Source organism: Procambarus clarkii, unplaced genomic scaffold, assembly GCF_040958095.1.
Source record: "Procambarus clarkii isolate CNS0578487 unplaced genomic scaffold, FALCON_Pclarkii_2.0 HiC_scaffold_186, whole genome shotgun sequence".
Taxonomy (NCBI): Eukaryota; Metazoa; Arthropoda; class Malacostraca; order Decapoda; family Cambaridae; genus Procambarus; species Procambarus clarkii.
The window spans coordinates 538,924-559,919 of NW_027189219.1; the positions used below are offsets into that span (position 1 = coordinate 538,924).

General features: G+C 48.6%; 1 protein-coding gene across 1 annotated transcript in view; it reads right to left on the reverse strand.

Annotated features, from left to right (window-relative positions):
* The window catches only part of LOC138361125 (uncharacterized), a gene marked incomplete at its 5' end in the record, with an annotated part of 96,508 nt that extends 79,988 nt beyond the window's left edge, over positions 1-16,520 (reverse strand). The window contains 2 exons of the mRNA XM_069320566.1: positions 14,557-14,742; positions 15,127-16,520. Of these exons, the coding sequence (XP_069176667.1) occupies positions 14,557-14,742; positions 15,127-16,520 (1,580 nt within the window). The remainder of the gene's footprint in view (positions 1-14,556; positions 14,743-15,126) is intronic.
* Positions 16,521-20,996: the final 4,476 nt, after the last annotated feature.

Consider the following 20,996-nt stretch of genomic DNA (forward strand, 5'->3'; position numbering starts at 1 on the left):
GCCCCAGACCTCCCACGCTGGCTATCCACCCATCAGTTCTGAGGCTGGATGTCAAAACACGCGAAAAACCGCCGACCGGAGGGAGGGAGGGTTGCCGGGGAGCCTCCGGGTCTCACCCAGAAAATGGCGTTTCATTACATTCAACGCTGGTTTTCTGGGGGGAGCCCCGTCGGCTCCCCGGAGCTAACTACCCACAGAGGAAGGTCAAAGGGACAGAACTGGGAGGCGGACACCACGCACCCCCCAAGGAGGCGAGACAACCGGCAGCAAACGCCAACCCAAGGCGCCACAGCCCCGAAAATCCCGGGAACAACACGAGAACCACGAGCAGCAAGGCCCCTGCACGAACACCAAAAATCCATGCCCGAAAGACCGCAAGGCCACGTTGCCCAGACGGCAGCGAGAGCAGCGAAGCCACGAACGCCACAGGCATGAGGGAAGAACACAGGCAGCTTAGCCGCAAGAACACGGCTGACCACCCGGGACACTATCACCCGCGAACCGGAAAGAACAGAACCGGATCAACGCAAATCGCGCTCCGGACCCAAACGCCGTGGCACGCAAACAACAGCGAAGGGCCGCCACTGAACACAAAAACGACACACCCCCAGCCCGACCAATGAAGCACCAACAAACCCTGGACCCCTCCAGAATGCAGCAGCCCCACCCCGCGCCAGAAAAGATGGAGACTGCTGCCACCAAACAACCAAAACGCTAAAACCGAAGGAGAAGAAAACTCAGCGACTCGACCCCCAGAGGCAAAGGCCCAAAGGAAAGAGCCGACGAAAAAACACACCGGAACCGAAGGGGCACTACCAACCGAGGAGAAGACAGAGCACGCTGACCAGAGACCAGGATGGTGCAAGCGGCGCACGAACAGGCCGGAGGTGAAACGACGCACAAGACAGCTGACTAACAGTGCAGAAGCAACACCAAGACCGAAAGCAAGCTGAAGCGGCTCCACCCGCACCGCACGAAAAGAGGTGACAGTATGTGGCAAGACGACGGCCCCCAACCCCCACCAGAAAACCAAGCCGAGAGTAAACCAAGCTAACAAGAGTAACCACCTAAGAAGGGACAGGAAAAGGAAGGACCGCCAAAATACCCCATACTGCCGCTAAGAGAAGCATGCAGGTGGGACACCTACCACGAAGCCACCCGACCACCAACCGGAGGCGAGACCGCAAGGCAGAACATAAGCAACCCCGACAAGGCCCCTCCGAGCCCAGGAAAAGGCGGAGCCGCGGGAAGATCTCGGGCGCGACCTGCGGGAAACCCAGGCGGCACAAGGAGATGGAACGTCTGTCGAACAGAAAAACTCCCCAAAGCATGCAAGCCCGCCAGGAGTTCAGAAACAACGGGTCCGACACGAGACATCGCAAGACCCCAAAATAAAAAAAAGGCAGGGCACGCTAGGAAACCAAAGAAGGCGGAAGGGTCGCCGCCAGAACAGTACCCGAACCAAGGGGTACGAACAACTGCAATAGACCGAGACAAAGAAGCAAATCACAGGACACAGGCTGACAAACGCCTAAGAACACACGCAGAACATCCCTGCCGCAGAGGAGGCAGGAAGAAAGAGCAGAAGCACAAAAACCCCAGGAGAACAACCAGGGGTGGACAATCAGGCAGGGACAGAAAAAACCCCACGCAATCCCCAGGCACAAAACGGCAGCAAAGTGCCACTCTACAACCGGACACAGGAACAAGGACACGCCACCGTGAAACACGGTACCAATGCACACGTGCAGCAGCAGCAACAGGCACCACTGCAACATGCAACATGTAAATAGCAACTCCTTTCTGCAAAGGCAGAGAACGGAGCAGGCAGACCCCAGACAGGGCCAACTGAGACACGACAAAACCCTGCAGGCCCAGAAACCTGCACCAGGCGACCGACGGCGGAGAAACCCCGCTCGATACCTGCTGGATGAGGTACTGGGAGCTCTTTTACACCTGAAGCCCGGCCCAAGGCCAGGCTAGACCGGCCAGAGGGTGGCCCACCAGGCAGCTGCTAGGAGCAGTCCACCGGCCCACACACCCCACAGACCTTTGATGGTAATACAGTGTTCCCCAAATGTGCCAATAGCACCACTGCACTCCACTGGTACTATCCCGCAAGTTCTACCAGATAGGCGGGATCCAAGAGCCAGAGCTCAAATCCTGCAAGCACAACCAGGAGCCTAACCAGGTGAGTACAGAACCAACCCTACAACCCCCACACCTCACAACATTAAAAAAGGAGGGTCCCCTGAATGACTCCAGCATGGGTTGGACATGCACATAAGGGGAATAGGAAGGGTTGAAAAAGGGACAGTCACTGGTGTGCGAACGGTCTCAGTCGTACAAAATTATACCTAAATAAAGACAGGTATATATACAACTCCGCAACCAGCGCCCGGCCAAAAGACGCCAGACCGCAGAAACTCACCTGGCGAACGGTGGCACGAACTTGACACGACTCAACCGTGCCCAGAAGAACCTGGGAGCACCGCCAGGTGAAGACGCCAGAGCCGGACCCTGCCGGACCCGCAGGAGAGCAGGGAGAGGCGAAGGAGGCGGTCCACACCCATGACACAGGGAAAACCGCGGTGTCCTCCCCACAACTGGGAACCAGGACACCCCTGGAGCGAAGGGGCACATACCGCAGCCAGGGAGAAGAACGAGAGGCGAAGCACTGTAGCAAAAAGGGCGCAAAACACCAGCACTGACCGCCCAGACCAAAACATACTCCACGACGCATGCGCATAACACGCTGGCCGAACCGCACACCCACTCTGCGGGAAGGCGCCAGCCAGGACTACTGCACGAGAAAAGTAGCCAAAAGAGGAAGCAGGAACAATAAAACCGGCCAAAGAAGCAAAGAGCCCAAAAAGGAACCCAACCGGGCGACAAGTAGCCCAACCGGGCGACAAGGAGCCCAACCGGGCGACAAGTAGCCCAACCGGGCGACAAGTAGCCCAACCGGGCGACAAGTAGCCCAACCGGGCGACAAGGAGCCCAACCGGGCGACAAGGAGTCCAACCGGGCGACAAGGAGCCCAACCGGGCGACAAGGAGCCCAACCGGGCGACAAGGAGCCCAACCGGGCGATAAGGAGCCCAACAGGGCGACAAGTAGCCCAACAGGGCGACAAGGACGAGGAGCCGACAGACGTTCCAATAATGCGGGAAGTAGCGAAAAACCTTCCCGTACCCTCGAGAACACAGAAGCCAACACTAGTCCCGAAGGCACACGAAGGCGCAGGCGCACCCGAGATCAGAAGTCATGCAGAACCCCATCGAACGAGGAAACATGACAAAAACACCTTCCCAAAAAGGGGTGGGAGGAAACATCCACCCACAGGACGGAACCAACCGACTCAAAGGCCAAGGAACCGAGCCCGGGGAGGGGCCGACGCCCAACAGCACGTACGGCGAGTGGGGAGGAAAGACCCCACTCCGCGTAACCTCAAGCCCCACCTGGAGGGGGATAAAAACCCCCACGGGGTCCAACGGGGCCAAGGCCCCCCAAGTCAGCCTCTCCCCAGCCCCGGGAACCTACACGACAGGCCCCGGGGCCGAGCTGTTCCCCCAAAGCCCCGGCCGTACCAGAAAACCGGGGCAGCCGTGAAAACACTAAGGAAGGGAGCCCACTGACAGACTCATACAACACGGCTGGAGGAACAGGCTCAAATGCCCCCGTCACTACCCCGGAAGGGGAATTCCCCGAGACTGCCCGAGTCTCAACACCATCAAAAACCCCGCCCCGAACCTACAGACGGTAAGGAACCGGATGCAGGCAGGAAGGGTGATCCAGGGGAAAGACAAGGGGGCGTGGAAGGAACCGAAGCAACCAACACCCAAGTCCCAAAATTAACCACAACGGGGCAGCCCCGGGGCTCCCGGGGAGGAAACCACGAGAACGTTGCCACCACCAACGCTCAAGTGCAATGCCCCTGCTGCTCGCACCCGCTTTGTTAGCACAACAGGGTAACCGAGCCCCAACGAGCAACCAAACTCGCAGGACTCTGGGTCGAAGGTGTCACCGACCCCACAGGCAGCAGACGGAGGCAAAATAGAGAGTCACCCAGAGACAAAGGGTGAGAGCAACCCTCAAACTCGCTGGAAGCGAAGGGGGGACTCTGGGGTCACATCCATCGGACCCGCGCGCCCCCAGGGGTTTCCCAGGGTCCCGAGCGTTTACTATAAGAGGACTCGCGCTCGGGTAATCCCAGGCAGGGTACTGCTAACCGGCACCCAAAGCTACCAAACAACTTTCTAAGAGCTGAACCCCCGGGACGTGTACACTCACGGGGACCTAGCAGGGGGTACCACCAGAAAGTACTCAGAACACAAGGGACACAAGGGGCAAGAACGAAGGCAGACACCCCCCCCCCCCCACCAGGTAGATAAACAAAAAGAAAAAGAAAACCCTGCAAGAGGACAGCGTACGCAAGCGGAACAGAGCCAGCCGCTATGATTGGTAACGACAAGCTGCACAGTACCCTGCGCCCCACCAGTGCAAAAACTGCCCCTTACTCTAAGGCGAACAAGGGAGACAGAACACCCGAGCACACAAAGAGCAGCCAAAAACCAAGCAGTAAACGGCCAAGCAGGGGCAGGACCCAAGGAACTTGTGAAAGGTGGCCCCAAGCCCCAAGGGCAGTACTTACAGGGCACCTAGGGAAGGGAACCCTAGGCGCATGCAGCCCGAGTACTGGAGAATCACTCCTGGCTCACGCACCATCTAGAAAACAGACACCACACTCTAGGTACAGTGCTGAAACAACCACTGGAGCCGGAGCACATAACCGTTGCCTATAGCATCAGCCGAAGAACTGATGGGTGGATAGCCGGCGTGGGAGGTCTGGGGCTCCCCCTTCCCCCTCCTGGGGAGGGGGGAGCTGTGCAGACAGCAGCACGGTGACGTATGACGTCATACTAGTTTCCTTGATTTCTGTTGAGTTCTATCCACTAGTTCGGCTTTAGGTAGCAATTTTCACCAGAATAGGGGTTTGTTTTGGAATGCTTACCTTTCTGGATGCTTGACCCGGTCGATGGCAGACATAGAATGCTTCCAACCACACGGGGGTTTCCATAGGCCATTGCTCCCCTTGCCTCTCTGAGGGGGCCAGGTTCTGGCCGTGGTCCCCGGTAGGCCCTAGAACTCCATACACATGACTGATGCCAAAGTCTGACATTAGCATATCAGCCGGTAAAGCTCCGGGGAGCCGACGGGGCTCCCCCCAGAAAATATATTAACACTTTAGTGCGCGCGGCACTCGTGAAAAAAAAAAGCGCCTTGTGCGCGCGGCGTTCTGGGCGCTCAAGTGTAAACACAAAAAAGTGTATAATCTTTTCACGCTCCTAACATCAATTCTCGAGCTACGTTTTTCATTTTGGTATCAATGCGTTGGCAATAAAATTCTCTACAAGATCATATGCATAAAATGTCACCAAAGCATTTGCTATCCCACCACGAAGTAAATAAACACAAAGATGACTCGCCATGACACCCAAACAGGAAGTAAATGTTCATACTCTTTCGTTTGTTGCCAGCCTCACAGTCATCCTACAGCGCTTATTTTGATATCGCTGAACTCGCAATAAAATTCCCCACCCAGACATATGCCTATCAATGTCTAATTATGTTCCGCACGAGTGTGGGAACTGGGTGAAGCGTTAGCCGTGATTTCAGCAGCGACGACACTGTTGTGATGCAGCGCTTTGAAAGTTTATACTTATTTCACTGTCCTGACATTATTTCTCGAGCTACGTATTTCATTTTTATAGCAATGTGTTCGCAATAAAAAGTTTTATATATAACAATAGAAAGTTCTATAAGAACATGGGTAGAATTGGCCAACAGAGCGTCAAATAAATTTGCCACGAATAAAATCTTACGCGTGTTTGTACCCGTGAGCGTAAAAAGTTTTTACTTTGCTCATGTTTTTTCAAGTTTATACTTGTTTCACACCGGTTTTTTTGTTTGTATAGTGTTCGGAATAAAATTCTCTACACAGACATATGCATATAAATGTAGAATCATGATCGCGCCAACACAAGAGTGTGTGGAGTGGGCGATTACCCTCGTTGTGTCACCAACTCAATAGTCTCTCCTCTAAGTTACAATACATTGCCGTTTTCTCAAATAGGCACTGTGCCTATTAGAGAAAACAAAAATTTAATGACAAACATATTCATACAAACCCCAAGTCGATCGAGTAGTAAATAACCAATATAACACGGTCCGTAAATTTACGTCGTGATCCGACAAGCGCTTAGCTAAACCGCCCGTAATTCCAAGTGGAAACTCCAGGAAAGTGTTTAAAAAAAAAAAAAAAAAAAAAAATTGTCTTAAAAGTGTTCACTTATGTTCCCAGAGTACAGGAAAAAAATTAATTGCACTTACCAATAAGGTAAATGAGCCGAGAAGTTGGTAGAGCGTGGTGCGTCCCCAAGGCGTCGCGGCATTCAAGCCTCCCAAGTTGCCGCAAATTTATTTTTGCAGCATTATTTACATTACAGCATATTTTACAACCATTTTTTGTCACTGACATTATTCAATATATTGCTACCTGATGTATTATAATACAGCTGTCATAAATTCAATACATACACACATTAGTGTCACAGGTATGTGCAACAAAATAATGTATTTTTCAGGAAATATAAAATGTATTATGATTTTTCTTTCAATATATACACTCACTCATTTAATATGTAATATATGGTAACATAGCGTTGCCCGAAACGCTATGCTTCCTAGTGGCTTTAGGTATTGTATGTATTAGCTCTATCTTAAATTCCAACAATATGTTTGTAACTCATCTTCAATGTATGTACCTTTACCTGAATAAAAAATCTAAATCTAAATCTATGTACATGTTTTTGCACCATTATTGGACATTTTGAAGTCTTGGAGAGTGTGTTACTCTTCGAAACAGTCGACATAGCACAAAGGGATGGCACACGCTGGACACAATGTTCGCACCAATTTATGTTTTTGTGGCCTTTTTTGTGTGGTCTTACACATAATGCACTCATGCTGGCCTACTGCACACGTTCCAGTTGGTTGTAATTATTTTTATTTTGTGTACCTAAAAGGTTTCCCAGTAAGCAAGCCTAGGTGTGGGAGCATGGTGCAATACTTGGTTCTGAATGGGTCTTTGTATGCCAGGGATTTCTTTGCCAAACTTTATTAGTAATTGTATCACAACTTGAAAACTAAATGCATGGAAATGTGGTTTACTACCTATTTTCACATGATACATATTGTAACTGTTCAGCATTGTTACGTCAACAAGGTGGAAAAATATCTTATTGGTCCACTTCACTATTTTCCGTATAAACTCGACTGCCCCTACCATTATATCACATTTATCCACCAAACGAATGTTTATGTTGTAGCCCATAACACAATCTGACTTATATATTATTTGTCTGGTGGTTCTGTTCACCTTGCCACTGTCCACCATTATACCAGTGTAAATAGTGGTCAACATGTTCACTTCATGCCTGTCTTTCCATCACACAGAAAGCATTCCACCAGTTTTTCTTGGCTGGCAATCATCTCACCTTGAGGTTACCTTGAAATGATTTTGGGGCTTAGCGTCCCTGTGACCCAGTCATCAACCAAGCCTCCTGGTTGCTGGACTTGTCAGCCAAGCTGTTGGACGCGGATGCTCACAGCCTGACGTGTGAGTTATAGCCTGGTTGATCAGGTATCCTTTGAAAGTGCTTGTCAAGTTCTCTCTCAAACACTGTGAGGGTTGGCCAGTTATGCCCCTTATGTGTAGTGGAAGCATGTTGAACAGTCTTGGGCCTCTGATGTTGATAGAGTTCTCTCTCAGAGTACCTATTGCACCTACCTGAATAGCATTGTCAAACACTGACATTTTCCATCGTTTTGCCTTTACTCTGTAACATATTCCAGTTCTATTATCAAGCAAGAACCTAGTTAGCAAGGGACTTGTATAATACAGTAGTTATCTGTGTATAATATGTGACCCTTGTCAGACATGGTGCAAGCAGTGACTTCACCACACTACCTGAGAAACCATGTTTTTCATTACCAGGAATGTCTACATTTGTACCTGAATACATTATCATGTGTAACACCATTCCTGATTCAGTGTCACAGAGTACAAAGAATTTCAATCCAAATCTATGGCGTTTGGAGGGAATATACTGCTTGAAGGCAGCACGTCCTTTGAAAAGGACAAGGGATTCATCAATCACAAGCTTCTGAGCTGGTACGTAGTGATCTCTGAACTTTCCAATAAGTTGATTCAGAACGTGCCTCACCCTACGAAGCCTATCATCCTGTGTCTCGTCTTCATTACTTGCAAAATGAAGACATCTGAGGAGTATCAAAAGTATGTCTCGAGACATATATTTCCCGTACAATGGTGTTGGAACAGTCTGCTCCAATAATGCATCCCAAAACAAACCCCTATTCTGGCGAAATTTGCTACAAAAAGCCGAACTAGTGGATAGAACTCCCCAACAGAAAACAAGCAAACAAGTATGATGTCACATGTCACCGCACCGCTGTCTGCGCAGCTCCCCCCTCCCCGAGAGGGGGAAAGGGGGAGCCCCAGACCTCTCACGCAGGCTATCCACCCATCAGTTCTGAGGCTGGATGTCAATACACGCAAAAAAATGCCGACCGGAGGGAGGGAGGGTTGCCGGAGAGCCTCCGGGTCACACCCAGAAAATGACGTTTCATTACATTCAATGCTGGTTTTATTGGGGGAGCCCTGTTGGCTCCCTGGAGCTAACTACCCACAGAGGAAGGTCAAAGGGACGGATCCGGGAGGCGAACGAAAACACCCCTCAATGGAAAGCAAGACAACTGGCTGCAACCGCCAACCAAAGACAACACAGGTCCGAACGAGCTCAGGAACGACACGATACAACGAGCAGCCAGGCACCTGTACAACCGCCAAAGAGCCCCGTGCCCGAAGTCAGCAAGGGCACGCCGCCAAGAAGGCAGCAAGAGCAGTGAAACTATGAACGCCACGGGCACAGGCAAAGAACACAGGCTGGCTAGCCGCAACAACACGGCGGATGACCCGGGACACCCTCTCCCACAAACAGGGAAGAACGGAACCGGAGCAACCCAAAGTGCACCCAGGACACAGAAGCCGTGGCGCGCAAATAACAGCGGAGGGCCTCAACTGAACACAAAACACGACGCACCCCCAGCCCGACCAACCAAGCACCAACAAACCAAGGACCCCCCCCCCTGGAATGCAGCAGCCTCACCCCGTGCCAGAAAAGAGAGACAGCTGCAACAGAACAAACCAAACACCATGACCGAAGGAGAGCAAGAAGCTCAGCGACCAAAGCCCTAGAGGCAAATGCCAACAGGAAAAGAGCCATCAAAACAAACCCGAACTGAAGGGGCCACCACCAACCAAGGAGAAGAAAGAGCACGCTGTCCAGAGACCAGGACAGCCCAAGTGGCGCAAGAACAGACCGGAGGTGAAACAACGCATGAGACAGCCTACGAATGGCGCAGATGCAACACCAAGACTGAAAGCAAGCCGAAGCAGCTCCACCAGTGCTGCACAAAACGAGGCGACAGGATGCGGCAAGTCAACGGCCCCCAACCCCCACCAGAAAAGCCAAGTCAACGCCAACAAACACAGCCACCTAAGAAAGGACAGAAGGAAAAGGAAGGAACGCCAAAATACTCTATACTGCCACCAAGAAAAGCACGTAGGTGGGACACCAACAACGAAGCCACCCGACCACCTACCAAAAGTGAGAGACTCGAGTCAGAACCCAACCAGCCCCGTCAAGGTTCATCCAAGCATAGAAGCGGCGGAGCGGCGAGAAGATCTCGGGCACGACCACCGAGGAGGCAGAGCCGGAAACCAAAGCCGGCAAAGATGGAGATGAAACGTTTGTCGAACAAAAAAAAAAAAAAAAAAACAACGCGAGCGAGCGTGCCAGGAGAGCGGAAACTACGGGCCCGACGCGAGACCCCCAGAGAAGGAACACTGCTAGACCCTGAAAAAGCCCACAGGCAGGGCAAGCCAGGAAAACAGGAACCCAAACCCGGCAACAGGAAGGCCAAAAAGCACAAACAAAACACACAACAGCGTGAGGGAGATGCACGAGGAAGGGAAGTGGTGGAAGCGGACCCCACACACACAGCTGCAAGTGCAGACCTGACAGAGCCCAGATGTCAGGAAAGAGATAGGGGAGAGGCAGGACGAAAGAGCCAAAGCTCAGCCCCAGGTACAAAACTACAGCAAAATGTCACCCCACAACAACCTGACACAATAACAAGTACCACATGTCATCCTGGCACACGTTACCAATGCACACACGCACCAGCAACATGCACCACACGAAACACACAACAGGCAATATGCAACACGTAACATGCAACCGGAAGTAATGTCTCGCGGCGAAGGCAGAGAACGGTGGAGTCTGACTCCAGACAGGGTCAAGCGTAGATATGAGAGAGCCCAGCAGGCCCAGGAACCAGCAGACTAAGCGACCGACAGCAGAGAGGCGGGACCAAGAGCCAAAGCTCAACCCCAACAAGCACAACTAGGAGAGGACAACTAGGGGAGAACAGAGAATCCAATGTTCCATCAATGTTTGTATCTCACTTTGTAAGTATGTACATTACCTGAATAAACATCTGAACTTCAATTTGAATGTACATGGAAAAGCTAAGCCAGGTACAGCAAGACCAGCAAGGAATGAGTGACCCAGAAAGCATGGAACAAATAACTCAAACAAGGAAGGCCCCAGGAAGAAGCACGGAAGGGCCGAACAAAACGCCACAAGCATACTCCAACACACAACCGCAGTATCAAAACCGCAGCAAAACGTCACCATAAAACACCCTTGACACAGGAACATGTACCACACAACAGGTACCACCACTTACGCACCGAGGAATACGGTGGAGGTGGGGCCCCGAACACAAGCACGAAACCTGCGTGATACCTGCTTGATGGGGTTCTTGGAGTTCTTCTACTCCGCAAGCCCACATAGGTGGACATGCATAGGAGAGGGACTGGATGGGCACAGTCAGGAGCCGCCCCGTATGGGGCGAGAGGCCTCCTGCAGTCACCTGCGGGCTGACGTCTGAATCAGGAGGTTAGGAACAAGAGCTGCCACGTATGGGCCATTAGGCCTGCTGCAGGCACCCCTGTTAGTATGTTCCATGTACTCATGTACGTATGTACTCCCATTTGTACCCCAAAAAACGAACCAGCGCCTGGATGAAGGAGACGCCAGACTGCATAAACTCACCTGCAGAACAGTGGCACAGAAGGGTCAAGACAATGTCACAAGGCCGGTGACGCCTGAGGCGTGAGGCGGCCAGGGTATCGTGCACTCGCAGCCGAGAACCGGGAGCACCACCTGCGGAAGCAGGCCAGAGGCAGAAGAGAAGGGGAGAGGAGACAGAGGCACCCACTACCTAAAACGCAGGGAAAACCCGGCGTCCTCCCCATAGCAGCACCCCAGAACACCCCCAGGAGCAACTGGGCACGGACTGGAGAATGAGACGAGCGAGAGGCAAAGCACTCTAGAGAAAATGGACAGAGAACCCCAGCACTGGTGCACATCGTCCGAATCAAAACGAACTCCCACAGCGCATGTGCAGGACATGAACGAAAAGTAGCCCAACAGGACGTATCCCGGTCAATTCGCTGTAGAGAAGAAACAGCCCAACGCACGGGAACAGAAGCCAAAAAATGAAAAAAGGAGTAAGCAACGACACACACAGCTGGCTCATTAAGGAAACCAATGAACCGAACAGAATCCAACCGGGCCACCAGTAGCCCAATTGGGCTACAAGCAGCCCAACCTAGCATCCCGGACCAGGAGTATGGAAGGAAAACGAGCAGCGATAAGACACAGCATGGAAAGAAGAAACATGAACAAAAGAACAAGACAGGGCCGAAAACTCAAGGGGAAGCACGGAAGAGGACCAACAAGCCCTAGAAAGGACCGGAGGGAAGCCGCACCGTCAGACAACAGGCAATCCACTAATACTGGAAGGAGCAAAAACCATCCTGAACCTTCAAGAACACAGAAGCAAGCACAAACGACGAAGGCACCGAAAAACCCAGTCACACCCGAGATTTAAAGTCTACAGAACCCCAAGAAGAGTAAAACATGACGGGGAAGTCCCGTCCAAAGTTAAAGGGGGTGAACAACGGAGAAGAGCACCCACCAACAGGACGGAACCAACGGGCGTAAGGGACAAGGAACCGAGCTCGGGGAAGGGCCGACGCCCAACAACTCGTGCAGAGTGTGGGGGAAGAAAAAAACCCACTCCGCACAACCGCAAGCCCCACCCAGAGGGTAGAAAAAACCTCAGCGGGTTCCAATGGGGCCAGAGGCCCCCCAAATCAGCCCCTCCCCAGCCCCGGGAATCCACACGGCAGGCCCCAGGGCGGAGCCGTCCCCTCAAAGCCCCAGCCTCATGAAAAACCGGGGCACCTGTGAAAAACACAAAGGAAGGGAACCCACTGGCAGACTCATACAACACGGCTGGAGGAACAGGCTCGAATGCCCCCGTCGCTACCCCGGAAGGGGAATTTCCCGAGACCAACCGAGTCTCAAAACCATGGAAGCCCCGCCCCGACCTCAAACCTACAGACAGTAAAGACCCGGATGCAGGGAGGAAAGGGGGGGAAGGGACCCGACAAGACCACCAATCAAAACGGGGCAGCCTTGGGGCTTCTGGGGAGCAAACAACCTAGCTCGTTGCCACCGAAACTTAATGTGCAACGCCCATGCTGCCACAACAAGCCACAAAACTCGCAGGACCCCAGGCTAAAGGTGTCACCGACCCCACAGGCAGATGACGGAGGCAAAACAGCGAGTGCCACCCCGAGACAAGGGGACAGAGCAACCCTCAAACTCGCACAAAGCGAGGGAGGGGACTCCGGGGCCCACATCCATCGGGCCCTTGCTCCCCCTAAGGGTTTCCCAGGGTCCTGAGCGTTTACTATAAGAGAACTCACGCTCAGGTAATCCCAGGCAGGGTACTGCTAACCGGCGCCCATGTCTACCAACTTTCTAAGAACTGAACCCCCGGGACGTGTACACTCACAGGGACCTAGCAGAGGGAACCACCGGAAGAAGGAAAAGAATCCAGTACAAAGGAGGCAAGAACCAAAGGCAGACCCCCGCACCAGGTAGACAAACAAAAATGAAAAAGAAAACCCCCGCAAGAGGACAGCGTATCCAGGCGGAACAGAGCAGGCCGCTATGATTGGTGAAAACAAGCTGCGCAGTACCCTGCGCCCCTACCAGTGCAAACTGCCCCTTACCCTAACACGAACAAAGGAGACAGAACCCCTCATCACACAAAGGGCGGCCAAAAACCAAAAAGTAGACGGCCTAGCAGAAGCAGGACCCAAGGAACTTGTGGAAGGTAACCCCAAGCCCCAAGGGCAGTACTTACAGGACACCTAGGGAAGGCAACCCTAGGCGCATGCAGCCCGAGTACTGGAGACTCGCTCCCGGCTCACACACCACCTAGAAGACAGACACCACACTCTAGGCACAGTGCTGAAACAACCACTGGAGCTGGAGCACACAACCGGTGCCTTTAGCATCAGCCGAAGAACTGATGGGTGGATAGCCGGCGTGAGAGGTCTGGGGCTTCCCCTTCCCCCTCCCAGGGTTGGGGGAGCTGCGCAGACAATGGCGCGGTGACGTGTGACATCATACTTGTTTGCTTGTTTTCTGTTCGGGAGTTCTATCCACTAGTTTGGCTTTTCATAGCAATTTTCACCAGAATAGGGGTTTGTTTTGCGATGCTTACCTTTCTGGATGTTTGAACCGGTCAATGGCAGACATAGAATGCTTCCAACCACACGGGGTTTTCTATAGGCTTGCCTCTCTGAGGGGGCCAGGTTCTGGCCGTGGTATCGGGTAGGCCCTGAGAATTCCATACACATGACTGATGCCAAGGTCTGACATTAGCATATCAGCCTGGTATAGCCCTGGGGAGCCGACGGGGGTTCCCCCCAGAAACCTGTACATATTATCGAGTGCGTGTATATATGCTGATGAAAAATCTAAATACATATTATATTTTGTGTAAAAGAAAACATTTGTGTGTGCATAATTGTGACACTAATATGCAAGTGTGTATTGAATGGATGCAAGTTGTATTATAATCCAACATAAATATTATATGGAACTGTATTAGTGATAAAAATTGAGGTAAAATATGCCTAGACACTGTAAATAATGCCGCGAAAATAAATTTGTGGCAACTCTGGCTGCTTGAAGACCACATGCGATGCCTACGGGATGCTCATTGCATGAGCGATTATGTTAGGTGTGACGTCATTGCCCAAGTTGTCGGCTCATTAACGTTAATGTTAAGTACAATTAAATTTCTTTTTCCTCGACTCGGGGAACAAAAATTAACAGGTTTATAAGACCAAAATTTTATTTTTTATTTTTTGTGCCTGTGGGTGTTGAAGGCCATATAGCCCAGAGTAGCCTAGGGGTTAAAGAATATAAACAAAAGTTCTTGCATGTAATGAAAAGTAAGATTCAACCTAGTTAATAACTACCATTGGTTGTGCCATAGGCTGAAGGGAAGGGTCACAAGGGCGATAAAATATTCCAAGAATCTCTAGCATCCGTTGCACTTGGTCTTCCTTAATGTTGAATTCCTTAGTGAGTTGTTCCACTCTTGCGTTGATGTCCCAAGGCCCTGTTGCCGAGGTTCTGTTGCTGGTTGCACATACTGCCCCTTCCTAGAATAATTTCAGCATATTAAATAAAAGGAAAATACAATTAACTTATTAAAGGGGAATACAGTAGATATAATTTCATTATGTATCTAAATCTATGTTTAACCTATTGTATATGGATCATTAGATTATAGCAGTAAAGGATTGCTAGAGTGCAAAGGTGTTTGTTTATATGTGAAGAATATATATATTGTACCATAATATGGATGATATAATGAATGGCCAAGTGATTTTCTAAATACATATCTATAACCTTATTTTGATATATTATTCACCTCCCTATCCCATGACAGGGGGAAATAGAGTATTGATAATGAATGTCCTTAAAAAGTGTTCAATAAATGTTACATTTATGGATTTAATAAACAAATGTCAGTATACACTTACTTGACAGCCGGTACAAATAACACTAAGCTGGGAAACCGCCCCCTCACGGAGAGAAGCCTGCTCCTGGATCACAATGGCTCCCATGGAACCTGTGCACCGGTGCATCATTCTTATCATCTCACTGAGATTAGTCATGTCCATTATGCGATAACCTACAGCTGGTATGACATCATCCACAACACCCTCTGGTATGAGGCTTGCTGGCTCACAGTGTTCCGAGGCCTTCAGCAGCTGACCCAAGAGGTTTTCCTTTTGCGATTCGTTTTGCATGGTGATTGACGGAGCAGGTATTTCACGAACAGACAGAATTCCATTGTCTGGAATTATAAAATTGTCACCCTCTTCTGTTTTTGGAAAGGGAACAAGTTTTGGCTCCCTTTTTCTCTTCCTCCTGTTAATTTTCTTTGTGTCATCAATAGAAATGCTTTGGTGATGGTGATTAGGAGTTGTGCCTCTACTTCTTCTGCTTCTCAGTACTAGAGTGGGTTTTTGGTCCTTTTTCCTAATTTCTTCTTCTAATGCCTTATTAGTTTGGTGATTAATATTCCCAATTTCTTCTAATTCTTTATTGGTTTGATGATTAATGTTATCAAATTGCTGATGGTCAGTTACACCTGAAATGATGGATGCAGCCCTTATGACATCTGAGTGCTCAGAACCATGATTATGACCACATTCTCTGTCCATTTTCTCAATTTTTGGATTGCCAAGACTAGCCAGAGTTAGTGCCACTTCGCTGTCCGTGTCTGTGGAGGCATGATACACTGCCGACATGGACAGCTGCGCCATGTTTGCTACAGTTGTTACTGAAGTATCATAGCATGAGGTTGATATCAGACTAAACTCTGTTCCAATTGGCATCATATTACCAGACTGGTCACCTACTTTTGCAAAGTTGCTACCATCTCGGTTCTCAAGGACAATATTAGGGCCCACCCCATTACTTCCATTGATCTGTTCAATGACCATCCCTTCCGTACTAGTCTCCTTCTTCTGAGGTTGGTGTAAAACATATAAAGGATGAGGCATATCCTGAGACGGATGAGCGTATACAGTTTCGTTAACAGAAGCTTGTAGCAAATCTACCCCTTCATTATTCTTTTCCCCAATGCCTTTTGATAAGGGAACAGGCACTAGAGAATCAAAAGGAACAATGTTGCCAGTGGGAACTTCATACACCATTATTGGGGCTGGGTGAAGAGTCTCGTAGTAGTGTTGGGCATCTAAGGGTAAGGCTCCGCCAGCACTGGTCATGCCGCCCAGCTGCAGGTCTTGTGGATTATGGGCTTCGTGGGGAGTCTGCTGGGTGGCAAATCTGTGCAGCTTGATAGTCTTATTTGCATTAAGCACCCCTGATGCATCTTCTAATAGGTTAGTCTGAGGGCAAAAAACTCCTTGGTTAAGAAAACATCATAAAGCTTCAGTCATATAAAAACATGAAGCTAAAGCTAAAGAGTGTTATGTATACAGCATGCACTCCCAAATATTCCATCTGGTGTTGGAACAAGCAAGTCATTTAAAAAAAAATCCTAAAAAAATACAAAACACATGTATGCAGATCTTAATATAATCATAACATCAAAATCTTCTTGTAATCGAGTACTGAAGCTCCACCAGCCTTATGAATCTGGAATGGCTAAGTGAGATGTCCCTGTACGAAAGAAATTTGTGCACACACACTATATTGACACTATTGTGTGACACTATATTGTTTATTGTATTTCTGCCTTTGTTTATTGTATTTCATTAGAAACAGTACTGGTACAGATGCGATATTTTCCTGGTCTTATCCCTACAAAGGGTCACAATCAGCCAGAGAACTACATTTTAAAATTAGTATTATTACAATGGAATCTAGTAAGAAAAACACCTTCTCTTTCCAGCTGTGCCATTATTATTTATTAATGGTATAACAAATACGAGATGTTGAATTCCTCGGCAACAGGAATTTAATATACTGTAATTTATACAGTATATATTATCAAGACAAAATATCAAGAATATAACCAAAAATCATAACCATACATATATACAGTACAAAGATAAATAATTAAACAAAAATTAGTAAAAATATAAAGTGTTGAATGTAATGAAATGTCATTTTCTGGCGGGCCCCAAATTGTTACTCGAGCTTAAGTTTTGGCACCATCAAGCCTTAACACATTCAAACCACACATCACAAAGTGAACAAATGACAATGTTTCGGTCTATCCTGGACCATTATCATCTGCATCAAGCCTTAACTAAACACACCAGCAGCTGGGGACCAAAGCCAGAACCTGACCCTCCTCACAGAGATGCAGAAACCAGGTGACACTGCCACTCCACCGGCAAAGCATCCATAAAGTCAGCAAACCAATGCAGACCACTGCCAGGCACAAAAAGAGACCGAAGCTTCAAAACTGCCAAATGAACTCCCCAATGTAAACAAACAATAGAATCTCTCGAAACTAGCAAGAGCTCATTAGCACCAACCCCCTTGCCAGTATGGGGTTGGGCAAAGCTTCAAGTCTCCCCCAGAGTCTCCAAGCCAGATCTGGAGCAGATGTGAAGATTACACAAACCAACCAATGAACCTAGAAGAGGGGAAGGGAATCAGGGAGTCACCAGGGCTCATCCAGAAAGAGGCGATTCATTATATTCAATGCTTGTTTTCTTGGGAAGCTCTTTCTGGCACCCTGAAGCAAACTACCCATTGAGAAGAAAGTCAAAGGACTTACCAGGGAGCAGTTGGAGACTGCAGGTAATCAAGATGAGGAAGGAACAGCCGGGTGAGAGAGAGAACCCAAGGCAACACGGGCATGACAAGGCCTTGGGACATTAAACCAAATACCGAGCTGCCACAACCCTGTTAGTCCGCCAAAATCCAAGTACAGTGGTACCTCGGAATACGAGTGTCCCTGTATATGAGTTTTTCAGAATACGAGCGGGATTTCCTCGGAAAATGTGTCTCGGAAGGCGAGGGTTACCTCGGAAGGCGAGGGTTACCTCGGAAGGCGAGGGTTACCTCGGAAGGCGAGGGTTACCTCGCCTCGGAACTCGGAACGCGAGTTTGTTGATACGCGTTCAGGCCGACCTAGCGCGTGGTGGTACGGCGATCGTCGCCCCTTCGCCCCTCAGTTTACCAGTGTCTCGCGCCCAGTGACTATCCCACATCAATTCTTCACCCGGATTTTCAGTGTTTTGTTGGATTTTTGGTCATTTGACTATACAATGTTATTATATATCTCACCATGGGTCCCAAGAAAGCCAGTGGTAAGGATCAGGGCAAGAAAGCCCATGTGAGGATGACAATAGAGGAGAAACAAGAGATCATTCGGAAGCATGAGAATGGTACACGTGTTGTTGAACTTTGTAGGCAGTACAGTACAACAAAACCACATCAACAATATGCACTATACTTAAGAAGAAAAATGAGATTATGAGTGCTAAGGTGGCAAAAGGAGTAAGAACAATGACGAAACAAAGACGACAAATACTTGAAGAAGTGGAAAAGTTGTTATTAATTTGGATACACAACAAGGAATTAAGGGGTGATAGTGTTTCGGAGGCCATCATTTGTGAGAAAGCCAGGGTATTGCATGAAGACCTTATAAAGAAACCCCGTGCAACGAGTGATGCAGATACGAGAGAGTTTAAGGCAAGCAGGGGCTGGTTTGAAAAATTTAGGAAAAGAAGTGGTATCCATAGTGTTGCGAGGCATGGGGAGGCAGCCAGCTCAGCTGTTCTAAGTAATACAAGTCCTACAGAAGGAATAGAAAAACTGACTTCAGAAGCGTATCAAGTCTGTCTGAAACATGTTCCTTTGAGGAAAGCCAGAAAGAGATCTAACGTAGAAAGAGAACGCAGACGACACTATAAACGCAGGAAAAATATAACGGAACTGCTTATGCAGACACGAATTTCCCGTCAAAGAAGGAATAATTTAAATAGGGAGATTGAAGAAATCGAGCGGAAATTGAAACACTCATATGAAACTGAAGAAAGACAGTTAGAACAGAAAGCCATTCAGGAAATAAAGAAAAATCCAAAATATTTCTTCTCATATGCGAAATCAAAAGCAAAAACCACTGCCAGTATTGGACCTATTCGTACAAGTGAAGGTTCATACACGGAGGATGACAAAGAAATTAGTGAAATCCTAAAAAAGCAGTATGAGGACATGTTTAGCACTCCAATAAACAACATGAAGGTGGAAGATCCAGACAATTTCTTTATGCGGGATATTCAAACCCCTGTAAATATAACTGATATAAACACGAGCGCACTAAATTTTGAAAAAGAAATTGAAAACATGCCCATGCACTCGGCCCCAGGTCCAGACTCATGGAATTCAATATTTATAAAGAAATGCAAAGTGCCGGTAGCACAGGCACTCAGTATAGTGTGGAGGAAGAGCTTGGACATGGGGGAGATACCAGATGCACTTAAAGTAGCAGACATAGCCCCTCTACACAAGGGAGGGAGCAAAGCATTGGCAAAAAATTATAGACCAGTTGCACTAACATCGCACATCATAAAAGTATTTGAGAGAGTGATTAGGAGTCAGGTCACCAATTTCATGGAGACCAATGACCTTCACAACCCAGGCCAACATGGATTTCGAGCGGGAAGATCGTGCCTCTCACAGCTACTTGAGCACTACGACAAAGTCACTGAGGCATTAGAAGAGAAACAGAATGCTGATGTGATATACACGGACTTCGCAAAGGCTTTCGATAAATGTGACCATGGCGTGATAGCACACAAAATGAAGTCAATGGGAATAACCGGTAAAGTAGGATGCTGGATACTCAGTTTTCTGTCAAACAGGACTCAGCGAGTAACTGTCAACCATATAAAATCTAGTCCAAGTGCAGTGAAAAGCTCTGTACCTCAGGGTACAGTCCTTGCACCGCTGCTTTTCCTTATTCTCATATCAGATATAGACAAAAATACAAGTCACAGCTTCGTATCATCCTTTGCAGATGACACAAAAATCAGTATGAAAATTACCTCGGCTGAGGACATTGAAAAACTTCAAGCTGATATTAATATAGTTTTCGACTGGGCATCAGAAAATAACATGATGTTTAACAGTGATAAATTCCAGGTACTCAGGTACGGTAAAAATGAGGACCTTAAACATATTACAGAGTACAAAACACAATCAAATGTACCCATAGTAGGAAAACAGCATGTAAAGGATTTGGGAATAATAATGTCTGACGACCTAACGTTTAGGGAGCATAACCAAGCAAATATTGCGACAGCCAGAAAAATTATAGGATGGATTACGAGAACTTTCAAATCCAGGGATCCCATCACAATGGTTGTACTCTTCAAGTCACTTGTGTTGTCCCGTCTTGAGTACTGTTCAGTACTCACTTCCCGCTTCAGAGCAGGAGAGATTGCTGAAATAGAGGGAATACAGAGAACATATACGGCACGCATAGATGCAATAAAGCACCTAAATTATTGGGATCGTCTCAAAGCCCTTCAAATGTACTCACTAGAAAGAAGACGAGAGAGATATCAAATAATATACACCTGGAAGATACTGGAGGGCCAAGTACCAAATCTACACAGTAAAATAACAACGTACTGGAGTAAACGATATGGAAGAAAATGTAGAATAGAACCAGTGAAGAGCAGAGGTGCCATAGGCACAATCAGAGAACACTGTATAAACATCAGAGGTCCGCGGTTGTTCAACGTCCTCCCAGCAAGCATAAGAAATATTGCCGGAACAACCGTGGACATTTTCAAGAGGAAACTAGATTTATTCCTCCAAGGAGTGCCAGACGAACCGGGCTGTGGTGGGTATGTGGGCCTGCGGGCCGCTCCAAGCAACAGCCTGGTGGACCAAACTCTCACAAGTCAAGCCTGGC